General features: G+C 41.2%; 1 protein-coding gene across 1 annotated transcript in view; it reads right to left on the reverse strand.

Annotated features, from left to right (window-relative positions):
* Positions 1-20512, reverse strand: part of SLC4A8 (solute carrier family 4 member 8) — a 369348-nt gene that overhangs the window by 31900 nt on the left and 316936 nt on the right. Inside the window, exons 12-18 of the mRNA XM_063952268.1 lie at positions 12228-12402; positions 11557-11690; positions 9745-9990; positions 5541-5646; positions 2250-2411; positions 1762-1875; positions 1083-1244 (exon numbers count right to left, since the gene is read on the reverse strand). Coding sequence (XP_063808338.1) covers positions 1083-1244; positions 1762-1875; positions 2250-2411; positions 5541-5646; positions 9745-9990; positions 11557-11690; positions 12228-12402 — 1099 coding nt within the window. The remainder of the gene's footprint in view (positions 1-1082; positions 1245-1761; positions 1876-2249; positions 2412-5540; positions 5647-9744; positions 9991-11556; positions 11691-12227; positions 12403-20512) is intronic.

Consider the following 20512-nt stretch of genomic DNA (forward strand, 5'->3'; position numbering starts at 1 on the left):
TTATGTAGCGTGACACTGCAGGGGAGAGCCAGGGAGCGTCCTTCCAGCGGAGCTGTGAGGGAAAAATGGCGCCAGTGTGCTGAGGGAGATGGCCCCGCCCCTTTTCCGGCGGACTTCTCCCGCTTTTTCTGGAATTCTGGCAGGGGTATTTTTACACCTATATAGCCTTCCTGACTATATATGGTGTAGATTTGCCAGCCAAGGTGTATTATATTGCCCTCAGGGCGCCCCCCCCCAGCGCCCTGCACCCATCAGTGACCGGAGTGTGAGGTGTGCATGAGGAGCAATGGCGCACAGCTGCAGTGCTGTGCGCTACCTTGTTGAAGACAGAAGTCTTCTGCCGCCGATTCTCCGTAACACTTCTTGCTTCTGGCTCTGTAAGGGGGCCGGCGGCGTGGCTCCGGGACCGAACGATCGAGGTCGGGTCCTGTGTTCGATCCCTCTGGAGCTAATGGTGTCCAGTAGCCTAAGAAGCCCAAGCTACCACCAGTTAGGTAGGTTCGCTTCTTCTCCCCTTAGTCCCTCGCTGCAGTGAGTCTGTTGCCAGCAGATCTCACTGTAAAATAAAAAACCTAAAATATATTTTCTTTCTAGGAGCTCAGGAGAGCCCCTAGTGTGCATCCAGCTCAGCCGGGCACAAGATTCTAACTGAAGTCTGGAGGAGGGTCATAGTGGGAGGAGCCAGTGCACACCAGTTAGACCTAAAGCTTTCTTTATAGTTGTGCCCAGTCTCCTGCGGAGCCGCTATTCCCCATGGTCCTTACGGAGTCCCAGCATCCACTTAGGACGTCAGAGAAAGTCAGAATAATAAAGCCAATATCATCAAGTAGAGCAGGGGTATTCAACATACTGCCCTCCAGCTGCTGTGGAACTACACATCCCAGCATGCATTGGCACAGTTTTAGCATGCCCTAAACGTGGCATGACATGCTGGTATGTGCAGTTCTACAACAGCTGGAGGGCCGCAGGCTGAATATCCCAGTAGTAGAGGAAACATTTTTGGGAATTTCCCTGGGACTGAACAAATATACAGTGGTACCTGCAGAGTATTTGATGTGATAAGACAAGCAGTCACAGCTCACCTTCAGTTTATGCTCCTTCCTGTTAATAATAACAGCTGTAATCTGCTGGTCCATAAATATAAGAATGGTGCATAACAGGGCAGGAATTACTGTCGGGAAAACTGTCCACCAGGGATTTGTTCCAATTGGGTTCACAATCCACCCTCTGTCATCTCTAGTTGGCTAATGAGAAGTAAATAGAGAATCAGACATGTCTCTATGCGTGCGTATGTTATTACAGTGCGCTCATGAATAAGTGGTCGTAAAAACAATGATTCTACTCAGGGTTATGTATTAATGGCTCAGCAAATGTACAGCGACATACTGTAATACATTACATAAATACAACAATCTAGTACTTAACACTGGAGGAAGTAACAGCATTACAGGTTTATGTGCATTTACTTCATAATCCAACAATACATAGTCAATGCCATTTTGGATTGTACATTTTTAATCCATAAAATATTATGGATTAAAAGATACATAAATATACTGAATAATATATATTCAGAAAAAAATGAGTTTATAAATCATTTTCTGGCAGGGATTCCATCTATGGAACCCACACTTTCCACATTATACATCTTTAAACCATTTGTGCCTGTACAAAAACAACCAAAGCAGATGCCATTAACTCTGACAAAAACAGCTGCAAATCAATAGGTACATTACCTCTTACCTAGCTCAAATAAATTACCTTGAATTCATTTGGGACCTGAAGTTTTGGAGACGGAACTCCAATTAAATAATCCAGGATTACCATGGTCAGGATTGTAAGAAACACAGCAAAGTCACTCACCATCGATCGAACCTAAGCAAAATATAAATTCATATTAATTCATAAAATTTAGAATCCTCAAGTTACATAATGTTTTCAATATCTAATTTTCATCTCAAATGCATTCACTAAATCGACACCAGTAAGTTGAATATTACAATGTCGACATAGTTAACATGTTGACATCTGGAAAATGTTGAGATATGACAAGTCGACATACTAAAAATGTTGACATTACTGTTATGGTTGGATGTGGAAATTGTGAACATGTCAACATTATGGCAGTGCCGACATGTTTTGCGTTGACGTTGTACATGTTGACATTTACTCTGTCAACATGCAATACACGTCGAAATACTGTATGTTGTCATTTCAAACCTGTGGAGGACAGCTTCAAAATCACTTGCCTTAGTAGGAAAGTACCGACTTGTTTTAAATGTCTTCAATGTGCCAGATAGCGCAAATGTGGTGAAAAACAAGATGCAGGACCAGAAAAGAACATCTGGGGTATATGGCCCATGATGGTCGCAGGCAGGTCCCACAAACTCTCCATGCATCATCTTACATTCCTATAAAACAAAAGATATCACTGCATACAGACCACTTAATTCTTTAATGGACGGATTTCACTTAATAATAATGGAAATTCCACTTGACACAAGCTGATCAGTAATTATTCTCTCCTTATTGTAAATGGGTACTTTTGAAGGCCACGACATGTATGCAGGATGAAGATTTGAGGTGACTGAAGAGCAGTTGTATAAACTGTCCATTCTACTCTCTTCCCGCAGAATGCAGCTAAAATTTGCCATATCAGGAAAGTATACTGCTAAAACATAAGAAGTCTCTGGCTCAAACATTTGTTTTTATTGAGCCCCCAAGTGCCAATGTTGCGGGGCCCAAGAATTAGAGAACCTTTGTTTGGGAACAAAAACATTTCCCAATATTATGCATTGTTTATTTGACAAATGAGGGAACCTCAAAAACAGATTCTGACCTCCAGACTTGGAGTACTGGCCTGCAGGTTGCAATGCATACTGTACCTCTTTAGGCCAAGAACAGAAGGCACTAGTGCTGAAGAGACAACCAATGTTACATTACACTGTAATGCAATGTCTAACATTAATGTTTTGGTAGTTCAACTTTATAATTCTGAAGTTTTGTACTTCAGGGTTTGGGCCTGTTTCATCACCAGACCTATTACATAATGTAAGCATAACATAGACAACTGAATTAGCTACTCATGTCATTATAGTCTGGGACATTTATATTTATTACCATTCAGCAATGTCATTTGTGCTTATAACTGCAGAAAGTGGGTTTTCGCATCAACAGAAACCATTTCATCGGATCCTAATTAATGCTGTGGTTTCTGGGTAGCTAGAGATGACAGATGAGTCTCTGTCGGTCCTCTAACATAATGTAATTGAGCTCTTACTAGTATCATCTTTATCACTCACTGAGTGTTTGGCTATGGACACTGTAGAACCCCAGGAAGTATGAGTCAGCCACCGGCAGGAGTAAGTCTTATTTGTGATGGTGGCATCTGTGGATTAGATACTTTGTTTTTAGAAAAAAATAATCATTTTGTTGCACATTGGGCAATCTGATTCAGATGTGGTTGGAGTGGCTATAGCGATGTATGGTGATGCAGCAGGAGGTGTCTATTACAAGCAGACACCTCCTGTGAAACTAGTGATCTGAGCTGTGCCCTAGGAAGCAGCATTGGATCTCTCACTCACCATCTGGCGGCGCAGAGGCCAGGAAATCTCCATCCATCAACCTCTTCCCTCCTCCTAAATGGCGGCAAGAGGTCTCCATTTCCAGAAACAGAGGTCATCACCACCCCCTCCCCGCCCACAAAACTACTTCAGACTGTCAATCACTGACAGTCCGATGCCAGACTGTGTGCTATGTTGATGAATGGGTCCTTTGTACCATACATTATTACTTTGCGGCATGGCCGCAACAACGACTGGACCTGAATTTGGGTGGAAAAGATACTTTTAGGAAGGAGATCCCATGTTACAGGTAGGTGCACGACTTTGTCCTGCCTCAGCAAAATGTGAGTCTTTTGGGACTTTCTGGGCAATAGTTCTGAAAAGCAATCCTCCCTACACCTATATGGGACATACTTTGCAGATTCACTTTTGCAAGAAAAAGTTTTTCTGTGCATACTTCAAACTATGGATTTGAGAAGCTTGCCATTTTTGTGTATCACTGTTCTGAGAGGCATGTATGGGACCAGTAGCTGGAAGGCATGCTGGTCCTTGTAGTGCCATTTGGAGGATCTTGGGGTGCCTCTAGGTGAGTTAGCTCTCAATTTAGAAATATGTAAATGTATCTGCAATTGTCATGTAGCAATACACAGTATGACCCAAAAGTGGGTACATTTCTCATGTAGTGTTAGGACCACCATGTCAGAGATGCAGTGAAGTGGCAGGTGGCTTAATCACACTTTTGCAAATATATGTAATGTAGATCTCTGCATTTCTACTATTATATAGGATGTAAATATCATTTACTGGTCCTTTATAGTGTGCTGGAGGAATTCTGTAAAGTTTTTCATGTCTAGATTAGCGCCTTCTTTGCAAGCACATGCAATGTACTAATAAATACATTTGAGCAACTTGCCATTTGTGTATCACCGTACTTCAAACTATGTAATAAAAACACGTAAATACACAAAGGTAACATATGTAATAAAGATCAACCCAAATACCCCTTAATCTGTGGACACAAAGGAAAGTACTGTAGACAAAGCAGCATTTTCAGAAAAATAAAAAAGTTACTTTAGTGAAAGGGTAAACATAAAATGAAAGTGGCAGAACTTTGTATTGATGTTCTGCGTTACTACCATGCACATTTTGTGGAGTATACAGAAACCCACACATCTAGGTAAATCATTCTTTCATGGAGTCGCTTTTAAAATTAGGAAGCCTGTGTGTACCTTGTGATGTCAGGTAATTAGCTGCATTAGTGATATAAAAAGCAACGCTGTTCCTTGCCAAAGATAATCACTGGACCCTGTATAGTTTTCTATGCTTGTCCTATGTTCGGGCTATTGTTGGTCTTGTACCATTGTTAATTTTGTACCTTTTATATGCTGCCTGACAACTATTCTCCTTTTTCAATAAAATAGACTGTATAACAAAAAAGAAGTATTGGTCCCCATTTTTTACTGTCTGTAAATTACCCTTACTTTTTTAATGAGAAAACTTTGCTAAAAATGCGCAAAAGCAGTGTCGGACTGGGGCATGCACGGCCCACCAGGGGAATGAAGTGGTAGAGGCCCATGTTAGGGGTGTGGCCAGTCTTCAGAGGGTGTGTGGCCTGCCACCTCATTGGTTTGACTAACCATTAGAGAGTGCAACTTCTGGGCCTCTTCAAAAATATATAGCTGCTGCATGCATGATAATGTAACAGATTAATAACAGTAATGCACTGTAGAAATACACTATTGACCAGTATAAGGTAATATATGTATAATGTATATTTCAAGTGCACAGTCTGGAACCTGATCCTTAGAGCAGGAGGTGGGGCCCCAGGCAGTGGGGCCCACCGGTGGTTTCCCTTTTACCCCTGTGGGCCAGTCCAAGCCTACGCAAAGTGTTGTAGAACAATCTATGAGCGCTGTAGAACCAGCACACTGCTTAAGTACAGCATAATTAAAACATGTCCTCTTGCCAAGTACTTACACTGACAGTTAGATTGGCCCAATCATTATCAGAGATGCTGATGTTGTTCTCCGTCCAGTACAGTAAGGTCTTGTTTGATGGTACTTCCGGAGCAGCACATTTACAGCTAAACAGAGAGGAAGACTGTCACATACTGTATGCAGTTTCTGAACAATAACACCAATTCCGTATGTTATCATCATATGTCATTATGGAAATTATCAAATCAAATGCAAGAGGTTAGACCTCTGCCAAATTTACAAAGAAGACATTTCAGTCAGTGATTTGTTGCATCTACTGAAGGTATCTGAGGACACAGAGTTTCCATATACAGACAACCCGATTTACACTTGTTACACAACCACACTACACGGTAGGATTATCTGACCAGCCTGTGACGTACTATAGAGATACTTACACTTACCCTCTAAAAATCATACAATTGAAACTAATACCATACAATCCATAGAATACAGCATATTCATACTATACAAATAGTATGGGCTAAATGTCATAGGGTGCGAGTACAAACGTGCATCAACTTACTGCGGATATAGAGGGTCATTCCGACCCAATTGCTCGCTGCAGTTTATTGCAGCGCAGCGATCGGGTTGGAACTGATCATGCGCCGGAGTGCGCCAGCGCATGCCAGACGGCCGAAGGCTATCGTTGGCTAGCGATCGCCTCTGAGGCAGAGGCGGTCGCTGGGCAGGAGGGGGCTGGACTGCGGCGTTAAGCCGCCATTTAGGGGGTGCAGTACGGCCAAAGCAGGCGTGGCCGGACCATTGGAGGGGCGGGCCGCGCTGGCTGTGTGACGTCACACGCAGCGGCTGCAACCCGGGGCAGCGAAGAGGTTCTCCCGGCCAGCCGCAGGAGCTGCGCTGGCCAGGAGCAACTCCTGAGATGCAAAAGCATCACCGCTGTGCGATGCTTTTGCATTTCTACAGGAGGGGGGTGGCACTGACATGCTGGGCGGACTAGCCCTGTGCTGGGCGTCCCCCCACATGTCTGAGTGCCTGATCGTAGCTGTGCTAGATTTAGCACAGCTACGATCAACTCGGAATGTTCCCCATAATGCGAGTTTGTTCCGTAATTCGCACTATGTAATAGCCTGCGAGTTGGAAAATTCCAGGCTATTAGGAGTGCGAGTCTATGCAAGTGTTTTGTTTTGCACCTTGTAGTGTGAGTTTCACTAAAAGTTTGAGTTTGTCGGAAGCCTGCACGGATCTCACTGATGGCTTCTGTGTATAAAAGTAATCAAAGAGTTAAAAATGAAAGAAAAAAAAATGGTGTGGGGTTGCCCCTCCAAAAGCATAACCAGCCCTAGGCTCTTTAAGCCAGTCCTGGTTCATAAAATACAGGGAAAAAAAACAAGTAGAATTCTCCTGTATTTAATGAACTAGCACCGGGCTTTTGAAGCCAGCCTTGTTCATGGGGACATAACTAGCAAGGGTCCACCATGTTTTTAGAACCAGCACTGGGCTCCACTAGCAAAGGAGTAATGCCACAGCCAGGGGACACACCTAAGGGTATCCCCTGGCCAAAGCAGTTTCTCCCTAACTAGTGAGCCCAGGGATTCCTGAGAAAGTGGAGACTACCCCCCCCCCCCAAACACAAACAAAGGGGATACACCCTCTCCAGGGCACCCAAGGCCTGGGCTGACCTGTAGTCCCCCTGTAAAATAAATATTAAAATAAAGAAAGTACTGTATACACACACCGTGACAGTATAATGTTAATAAACACAATCACCTTGTCCCTGGTGCCGCTTAGTCCACTTCTCCAGTAGAATCCGCAACATGAGGGGAATCCATACTCACCGATCCCTTGCGCCAATCATGTCCTTTTTTCCAGTAGGCATCCATGGGCATTAAAAATAACAAAATAAGAAAATCCTGAACCAGCCCGAAGAGGGGGACCCATTATTAGGGGAGGTCCCCACTTCCTCAGGAATTACTGCCATGCGCTGACTAGTTAGGAGAGAGAATGTGTTTGCCAGTGGACCCCATCAACTGACTGTGGGCCACCCACCTGCTACTGGAGCCCGGTGCTGGTTCTAAAAGTACGAGGTACTCCTACTTGTTTTGTTCCCCATATATTTAGAACCAGGGCTGGTTCCAAGAGCCCAGTGCTGGTTTATTAGACACAGGTGAGCCCTACTAGGTTTTATTCCTGCATTTTTTCAACCAGTATCAGCTCCAGCTAAAACTTTTTTAAATACAATTTTAATATAGCAAACAAAAAGCAAAAGTGATTTTTATGTCTAAATAGAACACATTAATATTTTGTCGTTATTGCTGTAGCGTTAGCCACCTTTCCAAAACTATGCAGAGATTTTAATAACATCATCTGTACTTAAAATATATTAATATGTTAAATGTATAGAGGTATATGAAGGTGAGTCCCTCTTGCAGTGAAGGCATTACGTTTTTACTCTTTAATCTAGCAGAAAAAGCTAGCTGGAGGAAAACACATACAATAGTGATGGGATAGAGGAAGATAGAAACGGGGAAAAAAACTTCATGAACCATAGACTATATAATAAAGAACAATGTAGCAGTAGCAGTGTCATTGAAATCTACAGATGTGTCCTTGCCAAGCTTTGCTATAAATGCACAAAAGACCTCTGCCTCCCGCCACAGGATTGAGTAGAGTGGTGTATCATATTATAGGCTGGAATGGCCAAATTCTCTTGAAACATGCCTGTTCATCTATACGAAATATGCAAGTAAGTAGCACACTCAATTGTGTAAAATGCATACAAATATCATAATTTTAGGGCAAAAAAAGCATTATATTAGTGAAAAAGTATCAAAGTGAGCTCCCGCCTGACTTCGACACTTGGCTCTACCCCGAGCACTCAGCTGCACCGCTAGCTCTCAGCTCTGCCCTTGTGAGTATGATCAGGCAGCTCTTCCTGCCCCTCCCACATAGCAAGGTCGTAGAGATCGGGCCAGGCTCAGGTACTGGGGGCGCGGCCTAATGTAAGGAGACTCGGCCACGCTTCCATACAAAAAATAACCCCTTCGGCGCCACTGTGCACTGCCAGTCCAGAGTGTGATTAGCAGTAAGCCCATACTATGCTAGATCGTACCCATAATGTGCATCTATGGGAGGCAGGCTGTGCACCCCTTGAAGCTGTTTTACTGCAGCTGCACATGCCCAAAAAATGATTGACTCAGTTCAAGCTATGATTTTGTCTATGTACGATTTTGACTAAGTGCCAATTTTGAGTATACTTTGTACTAGATAGTACACTACATAGTAAAGATTGACTTGCCTGCACAGTCTATCTAGGCTTGCGATACCGACCCCACGGAAGCGTGCATCGGGATCGAATCTGTATCACAAGCTGCTTAACACCTTGCAATTTCCACTAACTTTCCCTGCGATTTGGATTATACAGTAGCCGCACACAAAGAAACTACTTAATAAAAGCAGCAAATCACTGCCTTACTCTGACGGAAATACAAATATCTGACATCATTTGATTTTTTAAATGGCAGAATTACCACATACCTCCTCAATGTAAAGCATTAAGCACTTCCTGCCAGTACAATTCACTGTTTAGTACGTTTTATTTCCAAAATTAAGTCTTGTTTTAATTACTTACACTGTTATCCAGTTAAATGTTTTTCAGAAAAAATAATTCAAATTGAAAAGCCCATTCTGCACAATGTGTTGCTCCAATTCTGTATCTGTTTCACTATACTGTACATCATGTCCATGGAGAACTATTTAGTCACAACAGTGGCCATTTTACAAGACAGCTATACCATTCCTGGGTGTGCAGGCACGATCTGATAGCCGCACACACTGGGTGGTTGAACACATGAGACCGAACACACACCAAGGCGTGCGCATATCAGAGCCTGACCGCACACCCTAGAATGATACTGTATATCTATTACATACACGTATATATATATATATATATATATAAAATCCGTGGAGTGCCGCCTGGTTTTGTGACATGGGGGCAGTGGATTTCTGTCTCCCACCATTGCAGGCCATTCACCTTGCATACTTGAAGGAGGGCACCCCGGTCATATGTTTTGGTAATTGAGTGCCAGCTACACCGCACAGATATATATATATATATATATATATATATATACACACACACACACACACACACACACACACACACACACACACACACACACACACACACACAATACTGTATAAAAACGTTAAAAACATGACAGCCATACAAGGACACTTACTAATATAGGGTTAGCTTGTCCAGTTTGCTGTGCATGTGAATAGGATATGTCTCTCCCAAGTGTATCAGCTTCTCTATGGCTTCATAGATAAAAATGATGCAAATCAGTGACGCAAATGCTTCCTCTGTAAAACGCGTTATGTAACAGACCAACGAGCTGGCATCAGTGGCAACAAGAACAATGCAGAGGAAAGATGTCCAAAGACCAATACATGCTCTCAGCGAGAGATAGGAGAGCTCATGGTCTCTGTAAGAGAGATTATAAAGGCACCCGTTAATATAAAAGGTGTTCAACGTAATAATAATAACAATAACAACAACGAAAGGCAAATAAACTCTCTAATAGGACATGAGCTGTATGAATCTGATGCTGGAAGAGATGAAAACTTGCAGTGACTATTCAATTCTACAGAGGTCTCACATTCAAAAAACTTTGTCTATAATAGCCCGTGTCTCATCATCTGCCTGATTCTGTGCTTTGTTCACATCCTCTCATACATAATGTGTTTTTTCTAATAATAAATATAATAGGTTGACAAAATTGTGATAAAAAGAAATGTGATCAATGGAAACACAATTTGTGGACGGTTATGAAGGAGATGGTGATTGATCTGGATAGAGTGACATTGTAGTTTGATTTCTGCACAGACTCTTTTCTGGTTAATAATTAAAAGAAACCAGAACTAGAAAGTATGAACGATGGAGCCTGAAGGCAGAAAACACATTTTTATTTAATCAAAGACATCATTATGTACTACTCAAAGTATAAATAAAACATGGACTAAATATTAAAGGATAATGCTGTATCACAATGGACATGTTCCATAAAAGGACAAATACATTAACAATTGTCAGTAACGATTGTATCTTGAAAAAAATAGGAAATTGCTCCGTTCAAGCGCACACAGTCGCCGGCGCTGACATTACTGTTATATTGTTCCGCACGCTCATGGGCTGGTAACTAGTTTTAAAATAAGAGTAAGTAAAGTCACTGTGTAGTAATATCAATGGCTGCGTACTATAGCGTCTTAGACGCATATAGATGTGACAAACTGCTTCTCGAGACTGCACAGAGTAATTTGTATATCTGTGTGTGAAGAAGTCTGTATACGAAGCACAATGGAGTGGAAAAAAGCTGCGTCCGTTGCATCATAGCACTTCGTATGCAGATTCAGACTCACAGATGTACATACAAGTGTCGCACATCACATTAATCATTACAGAATCGTGAAGCAGTTTGTTGCATCTGTTTGCATCTAAGACGCATGTTTGGGTGAAAAAGCTGCTCAATACTAGCTGAGTCACACAGGGCAAGGCGTGCTGAGAAGGGCTGTCTGGTGCGACTGCAGAGATAGTGTATGAGGACACATTTCTATCTGAAATGTTTATAATTAATTAAATATGTTTATTATGCCCTTTCACGTTTTACAGAGTAAAGTTTAAGGTGGTTCTCTAATTGACCAGGCAGATCGTGCTCACTCTTGCTCTCCATGAATAAATGGTGCAGATTAGTGGAGGAGCGAGGGGGCCAGTGATGCAATGAATGCAGTCTCAAATTTTGACCTCCATCAGATCACATCAATGCTGAAGAGTAGGAGATTCAGCTGTCTGTAATGTAATGTAAGCTAATATTCTATTACTCTCTACTTTTTCACAGACTCACAGTGGAATGTCAGGTTTTTATTAAATTGCCTAAATTAACTAAAAGTTTAAAATATGAAGAGTTTGACTTTAAGAGGTCTATAAATAAATGCCATTTCAGTTTGAGGAAATTTCTCTCTGTGAATTAGTCATCAGAAACTTGGTGTCTTACTTGCAAAACTTGAAAAGAATCTTCTCGAACACCAAAACCGGTCCTGTACTTCCCAAAATTGTCAGGGGTTGTCCAGCAAATAGTGAGTAAGCAATTCCTGTCATAGAAGCACCAAACAGGGATTCTATTGCACTCTGCGGGAGTATAAATATCAGTTTATTTACTATGCACCTTGTCACATACAGCACACCAACACATTGCATCTGCAGAGAGCATTCAGCTGCAATCAAGGCAGTCTCAATGTACAGTAACTCGTCCTTTCATGGGGTTAAAAGATTGAAATTATACTGTGCTTTACTTTAATCAATTTCCCAATCCCAGTTATTAAGATTGTTGGGTGGACAATTTGAGAATTAATTTAGCAGCATAATTAGCTATAGTTAGTTTGCTGTGTAATACAAAAAGCTGGCATTAGGCCTTGACGAATGCCGGTGGAAAAAAACTGAGCTGTAAACCCATTAATTGGTCATTAACCAGGCGATAGCAGACACGTTCAAAGCTTCCATAAAGCCAGAGATAGGGATTATCCTGATTAAAAGAAGTGCAATGATGGCAATTAAACAGCTGATATAATGAAGCAAGATGTGCTATGCGGACTTGTGAAATTACAAGTAGAGAGGGAGTAAGTGGGGATGGTTCTGGTTGGGATTAGGCACATGTAAATTCCTTACTATTCGACCTTCTGTAGCTTCTCCAAGCAAACCCCCAAATGTGATGACCGGAGACATGCAAGCACAGTACAGGAAGAGGAAAGAAGCCACACACTGTAAGCTCAACGCATCCCTGTAGTCACTCCAGTACCAAGGAGCTTTTCTTTTTATGTCTACCACCAGACCGCCAAATAGCCTGCAATGAATAACAAAGAGTGTGCTTCACTGCCAGGCAGATCACCAGGGACAAGTATATACACTGGGGAGTCTGGAAATCGTGCTCCACAGCCGTTATCCAACTGTCTCGTTGCCAACCCCTGGCTGACAACCTGCATGATGGCTCCAACCAGACATACTATAAAAGGGAGATGTGTGCAGAGAGACAACAGATAAATATAACAGTATTATAAGGCTTTATCGAGGAGCGGACATTAATGCATATCTTTACATATATCCATACTTTTTGAGTTTAAACATATACTATGCTGAAGCAATGTTTGTGAGATTATTGAGGACACAATAAAGGGATATTACTACCTGTATGATGTATAATTTACACCTCTGTTAGTTATTAGAGATTTTGGATTGGTGATATTCTCTGAAATTCTAGATTTTTACTGTTTTAGTGTTAGAGCAGAGGCTGATTGTTACTGTATGTCACTTTGCTCTGTATTTTCATAAATAATTAGACAGATAGGTACCAAGAGTGAGGACATATCACACAGGGAGACCTACATGCTTCTTATAACTCTTGAATAAGAAGGAGACAATTGGTATCAATATAAAAAACACATTTTCTTCATGACATGTCCCTTTAAGGTAGGGGTTGGGAACCTTCGGCCCTCCAGCTGTTGTTGGACTACATATACCAGCATGCCTTGCTACAGTTTTGCTATTTGGCCATGCTAAAACTGTTGCAGGGCATGCTGGGATGTGTAGCTGAACAACATCTGGAGGGCCGAAGGTTCCCCACCCCTGCTTTAAGGCATAAGAGTAGGGTTCTCTAAGATTTCAGCATCTACAAACTGGGAACTAATTGGGAACTCAGTGCTATTCCCCAGGCAGTAGCTCTCCAGGTATCACGTAGGGAAAAGTGGTTTTAATCAATAAATATGGAGGGGCTGCAACTAAGAGATAGGATGAGATTGGCGGTCATGACATGGCACCTGCTTACTTCACATTTAAGTAATTTGAGGATCTTTAAAGAACACAATTAGACAAAGGATACATTAATACTTTCATGTGCTTACAGACATATACAGATGTGTCCTCATACACCTCGCCTCAATATGCCATGTAGCATGAGACGCCAGGTGCCAGTGTGCTAAGCGGTGTAACGTAGTGAGCGACCTTTTCTTTAAATCAGCATCTTATTCGCGCCACAGACCCAGAAAAAGACTCAGACTCATTGTATACTGTAAGTGCTGCATATTAAATTAATCAGTGCAGTCTTGTGACGTAGTTTAGTCACATCACATTGCAACCAAGATGAATGTTCAAGTGAGAAGGACTGTGAGGCGCAACTGCAGCAATAGTGTATGAGAACACATCTGTACTGTGTTGATCATGGTAACTGCACATACACTTGTTAATTGGTAAGATGTTAGCACTGGTAATAGAGAAAAGAAAATAAGGTGGAGATTCAAATGTTTGAAAAATCATTTGGGAGTCTGTTTTTTCCTATCTAATAGACAGGAAAAAAAAGACACCCAACCGACTTTTCACACATTTGAATCTCCCCCTAAGAATGAAAAGATTGCTAGATTAAGCACTTTGCCAATTCTGCAACATTATAAGAAAAATCAACGCAATAGGGTATTTTTAATGATCAGGCAATAGGACACATGAATGGCTTGTATGTATATATATATATATATATATATATATATATTCACATATACAGTATATATATATACATATATATATATATAGTAAATATGTTGCAGTCTGTAACTCCTTGCCTGTCTTAATAACAAATGCTCAGATGCCCTGTCATTTGGAATAACAGGTACTAACTATACAAGGCTGGCACTCAAGAGTGCCCGCCTTGTATAGTTAGTACACACACACACACACACATATATATATATATATATATATATATATATATATATGTCAGTAATGCTCGGCACTCAATGCCTCCAAGCTAATTGCTAGTGCCCTCCGATTGTCTTACGCCAGAAATAGCAAACCGCGACGGATGGCGGCACTCACTCAGGACTTAGTATAGGAATGAAAACTGCAGAGAGCTGGTCTCTGCAGTTTTCATTCCTATACTAAGTCCTGAGTGAGTGCCGCCATCCGTCGCTGTTTGCTATATATATATATATATATATACATACACAACAAAATATAAATGACTGTCAATTAACATACAACCAACAACCATAAAAAAATCACAATAATTTATTAAAAGCAATTCATTGGACATATATAACCTCTAGCAGAAAATCACCAAGGTTTTAGTGTCCTTGCTATAGAGTTCAGATCCCGATGCGTTTCGTCCTTGTTAGGACTTCATCAGGGGATATCAACAGAAAGCATGACTTCTCAAGGACCTATTAATAGGTTAGTTCTTGGTAGAAGAGACAATCTTTAGGGGATTCTATCATCAGGAAGGCAAATAGGGCAATCTGCTACCGGGAACGTGATCGCCGTACAGTCTGCTGTCTCCCGGGTGCTCGCGTACGGCACATCGCGGACCGGGTAGATAGATTGTTGGGAGGGGCTGGGAAAGACCCGGCGGTCTTGGTGCACGTTGGCACCAATGACAAAGTTAGCGGAAGGTGGGATGTCCTTAAGAAAGACTATAGGGACTTAGGGAAGAAACTTAAGGCAAGGATATCTAAGTTTCAGGTAATATTCTCTGAAATATTACCCGTGCCACGCGCTAGTCCAGGGAGGCAGAGGGAGATTAGGGAGGTAAATGTGTGGCTTAGGGATTGATGCAGGAAAGAGGGGTTTGTGTTCCTGGAACACTGGGCGGACTTCTCAGTCAGGCACCATCTCTTTTGTTGTGACGGATTGCACCTGACTGAGGAGGGGGCAGCGGTGCTGGGGGGAAGGATGATTAGAAGGTTGGAGAAGATTTTAAACTAGGAGCCTGGGGGGAGGGTTTAGCTAGAAACTACGGGGCGTGCAGTGAGAATAGTGGGGATGGCGGTAGTAAATGAAATGGGGGAGAAGTTGGGGGGAGGGTAAGAGCAGGCGGTAAGGTTACTAACATGGGTACTAAAAGAGATTTTACCAAAGCACTAACCAATGACGATTACAGGTCATCATTGCTACATAAGGTGAAAGATGTCCCTAAATACTTATCTTAGTTGTATGTATGTAAACGCTAGAAGCATTACTGGTAAAGAGGGCGAACTAGAAATACTTGCAGCAAGCAAACAGTATGATATTATAGGCATTACTGAAACTTGGTGGGACGAATCTCATGATTGGACAGTCAATCTAGAGGGCTATACACTGTTTAGGAGAGACAGACTAAATAAAAAGGGTGGAGGGGTGTGTCTTTACGTAAAGCCGTTTTTAAAACCTGATATACAGGAAGATATTCAGGAGGGGACTGTAGACACTGTCGAGACATTATGGGTAGAAATTGCATGCGGGTAAAAAGGAATTAAAAAGTTAGTATTGGGTGTATGCTTTAGGCCGCCTGGTATCAACGTATCGGATGAGGAATTGTTACTAAAGCAAATTGAAAGAGCAGCAGGAGTAGGAGACATAGTAGTGATGGGAGATTTTAACTATCCAGAGATAAACTGGAAAAACGATTCATATGATACTGCTAGGGGCAATATGTTTTTAAACACACTTAATGATAACTACTTAGTTCAACTAATTGAGGAACCAACTAGGTACAATGCAATCTTAGACCTGGTATTAACAAACAATGGGGATTTGGTATCAGGTATTATAGTAGGGGAACCCACAATATGGTCACACTCAATATCAGTTTTCATAAACAGCCCTATACTGGCTCAACTAGGACTCTAAACTTTAGCAAAGCGAATTTTGAAAAGATGAGGGTATTTTTCAGGGATATTGAATGGGAAGGTTTGTTTTTAGGAAAAAATACTATGGAGAAATGGGAGGTACTAAAATTCCTGCTAGCTAAAAATACACTCAAATTTATTCCTACGAGCAGCAAAAAAAGGAATAAAAATCATAAACCGATGTGGCTTAACAAAAAGATAAAGGAACTTATGGGCAAGAAAAGGCGAGCATTTAAAAAATACAAATCTGACGGGGAAGCAGAGTCATTTCAGCACTATAAGGAATGTAACAAAATATGCAAAAAGGAAATAGGAGCGGCTAAAGTAGAAACTGAAAAACTAGTAGCAAAGGAAAGCAAAGCGAATCCCAAAAAAATCTTTAAATACATTAATAGCAAGAGATTAAAGAAGGAGAGTATAGGCACTTTAAAAGACAAGTTGGGAGTCTTAAGCAAAAATGATAATGACATAGCGGACACACTAAATTAGTTTTTTTCAACAGTATTTACTAGAGAGGACCCAATTCAGGGACGAACACATAATCTCAATAATGAGACTATCCCACTGATAGGTACTTATTTAAGCGAGGAAGTAGTCTGTGACCGATTAAAACATTTAAAGATTAATAAGTCACCAGGTCCTGATGGTATTCACCCAAGGGTTCTAATGGAGCTTCACTCTGAACTTGCAAACCCGCTATTTTTGATCTTTAAGGATTCAGTAATATCAGGTATGGTTCCCAAAGACTGGCGTATAGCGGAAGTAGTGCCTATATTCAAAAAGGGAAGTAAAGCTGAACCAGGTAATTATAGACCAGTTAGTCTTACATCTATAGTGGGGAAAGTATTGGAAGTTATTCTAAGAGATATTATTCAGAAGTTCCTTGAAGTCAATAAGGTAAGTAAAAGGAATCAACATGGGTTTATGAAGGACAGATCCTGTCAAACCAACTTACTTGGCTTTTATGAAACAGTAAGCGCAAACCTAGATCAGGGTAAAGAGGTGTATGTAATCTTTTTAGATTTTGCCAAAGCATTCGACACTGTACCACACATGAGACTTATCTACAAACTACAAGAATCAGGGCTAGGAAGCACAATATGCACTTGGGTCAAATACTGGTTAAATAATAGGGAGCAGCGCGTTGTGGTTAATGGATCTTTTTCAACTAGGACTGAAGTGCTAAGTGGTGTGCCGCAAGGCTAAGTATTAGGACAGCTATTGTTCAATATTTTCATTAACGACCTAACAGAAGGTCTAGAGAGCATGGTGTCAATTTTTGCAGATGATACCAAATTGTGTAAAGTTATAAATGAGGAGGGGGATGCTGAGTCGCTTCAGAACGACTTAGTTAAACTAGAAGCTTGGGCAGCGAAATGGAGAATGCGCTTCAATACAGACAAGTGTAAGGTAATGCACTGTGGTAACAAGAACAAAAATAACACCTACCTACTAAATGGGGTAAATTTAGGGGATTCTGTACTGGAAAAGGACTTAGGTGTCCTCATAGATAGCAAACTAAGCAGTAGTACCCAAAGTAGGACTGCAGCAAAGAAGGCTAATAAGATATTAGCATGCATAAAACGGGGAATTGATGCTAGGGACGAGAGTATTATACTCCCATTATATAAATCACTTGTGAGGCCACACCTTGAATACTGTGTACAATTCTGGGCACCTTACTACAAAAAGGATATCCTGGAGCTAGAAAAGGTTCAAAGGCGGGCGACCAAACTAATTAAGGGTATGGAGACGCTGGAATACGAGGAAAGGCTTGCAAGACTAGGCATGTTTACACTGGAAAAGAGGAGATTAAGAGGGGACATGATCAACATTTACAAATATATAAGGGGACAATATACAGATCTTGCGCAGGACCTGTTTTTGGTTAGATCAACACAGAGAACTCGTGGACACTCGTTCAGGTTAGAGGAGAGGAGATTCCGCACAATACGGCGTAAAGGCTTTTTTACGGTAAGGACGATACATGTTTGGAATTCCCTGCCTGAGGGAGTTGTAATGGCCGACTCAGTCAACACCTTTAAGAATGGGTTAGATAAATTCCTAATGGATAAGGATATCCAGGGTTACGGGGCATAGTCACGCACTATGGTTATTATAAAAAAGAGGGGTAAAACGTAACGGCAGTCATCAACTTCAGTCAAAATTTTATACAAAATAATCGTGCATAGGAGACCACAAATAGGTTGAACTCGATGGACAATTGTCTTTTTTCAACCTTAGATACTATGTTACTATGTTACTATGTTTATCACAAGATGAATAGTGTGATCGAATTGTAATTAAATCTGATGACTTATGGACAAAAATAGTCTATGTACGGTGTGAAAATACTCTAATGAATCTTAATCCTTAATGTAATATTGTGACCATGGAATGAATTTCTTTCAATTGGTGACTTCAGAAACCAGAAGACGGTCATATCATGACCTCCATAAGTGAATAAAAACCCTCGTATACGGGAAACTAATGGTGAATCAATGTCCACTAATACGTGTCATTAAGTGATGATCCAAAGTACAGATTTCCCAGAGATGTGTATAGGTCTCTTCCACAAATGTGAATCTTTGTGGAAGAGACCTATACACATCTCTGGGAAATCTGTACTTTGGATCATCACTTAATGACACGTATTAGTGGACATTGATTCACCATTAGTTTCCCGTATACGAGGGTTTTTATTCACTTATGGAGGTCATGATATGACCGTCTTCTGGTTTCTGAAGTCACCAATTGAAAGAAATTCATTCCATGGTCACAATATTACATTAAGGATTAAGATTCATATAGAGTATTTTCACACCGTACATAGACTATTTTTGTCTATAAGTCATCAGATTTAATTACAATCCGATCACACTATTCATCTTGTGATAAAGATTGTCTCTTCTACCAAGAACTAACCTATTAATAGGTCCTTGAGAAGTCATGCTTTCTGTTGATATCCCCTGATGAAGTCCTAACAAGTACGAAACGCGTTGGAATCTGAACTCTATAGCAAGGACACTAAAACCTTGGTGATATTCTGCTAGAGGTTATATATGTCCAATGAATTGCTTTTAATAAATTATTGTGAATTTTTTATGGTTGTTGGTTGTATGTTAATTGACAATCAGTCATTTATATTTTAAAAGTTGTTGTACGCACTTGGAATTCTGTTGTATATGTCTATTGTGAACCCTTAACTGGCAAAATGGTTATTCTAAAAGTGCAGCCCCCCTGGTAGCGCAGATTTGGGTACATTTGTGTGTAATATATATATATGTATATATACACACAAAAAATATAATAGAATGATAGCTAATTATTTTCACTCAATTTAATGTAAAACAACAAGATAAGAATAGTAACACATTTTATATTTAGAGTTTGTTATGGATGTGGTATGACTTGTCAGTTATGTCGACAGTCATCAGGTCAACTTGAGAATGTCAACATCATGAACTGTCAACAAACCGTCCCTGGTGGTCTAGTGGCCTCTTACCTTCACCTGGCTGCAGTGATGGCTTCAGGGTCTTCTTCCAGGTCCCAGCTGTGCTGTGGCAGAGACTAATAGCGTGGACCTGTAGTGCTCCTGCGTTTCAGTGAGTACTTCTCTCCCTGTCCCTAACCCGCCATCCACAGCCTAAGCCTAATCTCCCCACACAGCCTAACCCTATCAATCGGCATCCTTAGAATGTCGACATTTCACATGGCGACTTTTCAAATGTCAACACTGTAAGCTTGGCTACAGTTTGAAGATGTCGAAATGAGGCCTGTCATAAGTTGAAGGGGATGTAGTTGGCCTCCGGACAATCAGGGTGCCGTCGTTCAGTATCCCGACATCGCGTTAAAATCCCAACGGTCAAAATCTTGAATGTAAGTATGAGGGGAAAGGTTAGGGTTAGGTTGCGGGGGTGGGGAGGTTAGGGTTAGGCCCTAGGGGGAGGTTTATGATTAGGCTGCTGAAGGGTTAGGCTGTGGGTAGGTAGGGTTAGGTGTAGGGTTAGCCTACTTACCAAAATTTGTTGGGATTCTGACTGTCGGGATACCACTGTCAGTATTCTGACCATCGGCATCCTGCGCCCAACCTATTTGAACCATAACAACATTCTGATTTCCACATTGTGCTGTATACATTATAAATGCAGATATGGTTACTGTCGACCATTTGACCACATACCTTTAATACCCTTTATTTATATAGTGCTGACACAATACACAGTGCTTTACAGTGCCTTTTGGCTTGTTACACATCAGTAGCAATGTGCTTGTTTTGGGTTAGGTCAGTGATCTGTATGGTAA

This window comes from Pseudophryne corroboree, chromosome 2 (genome assembly GCF_028390025.1).
Source record: "Pseudophryne corroboree isolate aPseCor3 chromosome 2, aPseCor3.hap2, whole genome shotgun sequence".
Classification (NCBI taxonomy): domain Eukaryota; kingdom Metazoa; phylum Chordata; class Amphibia; order Anura; family Myobatrachidae; genus Pseudophryne; species Pseudophryne corroboree.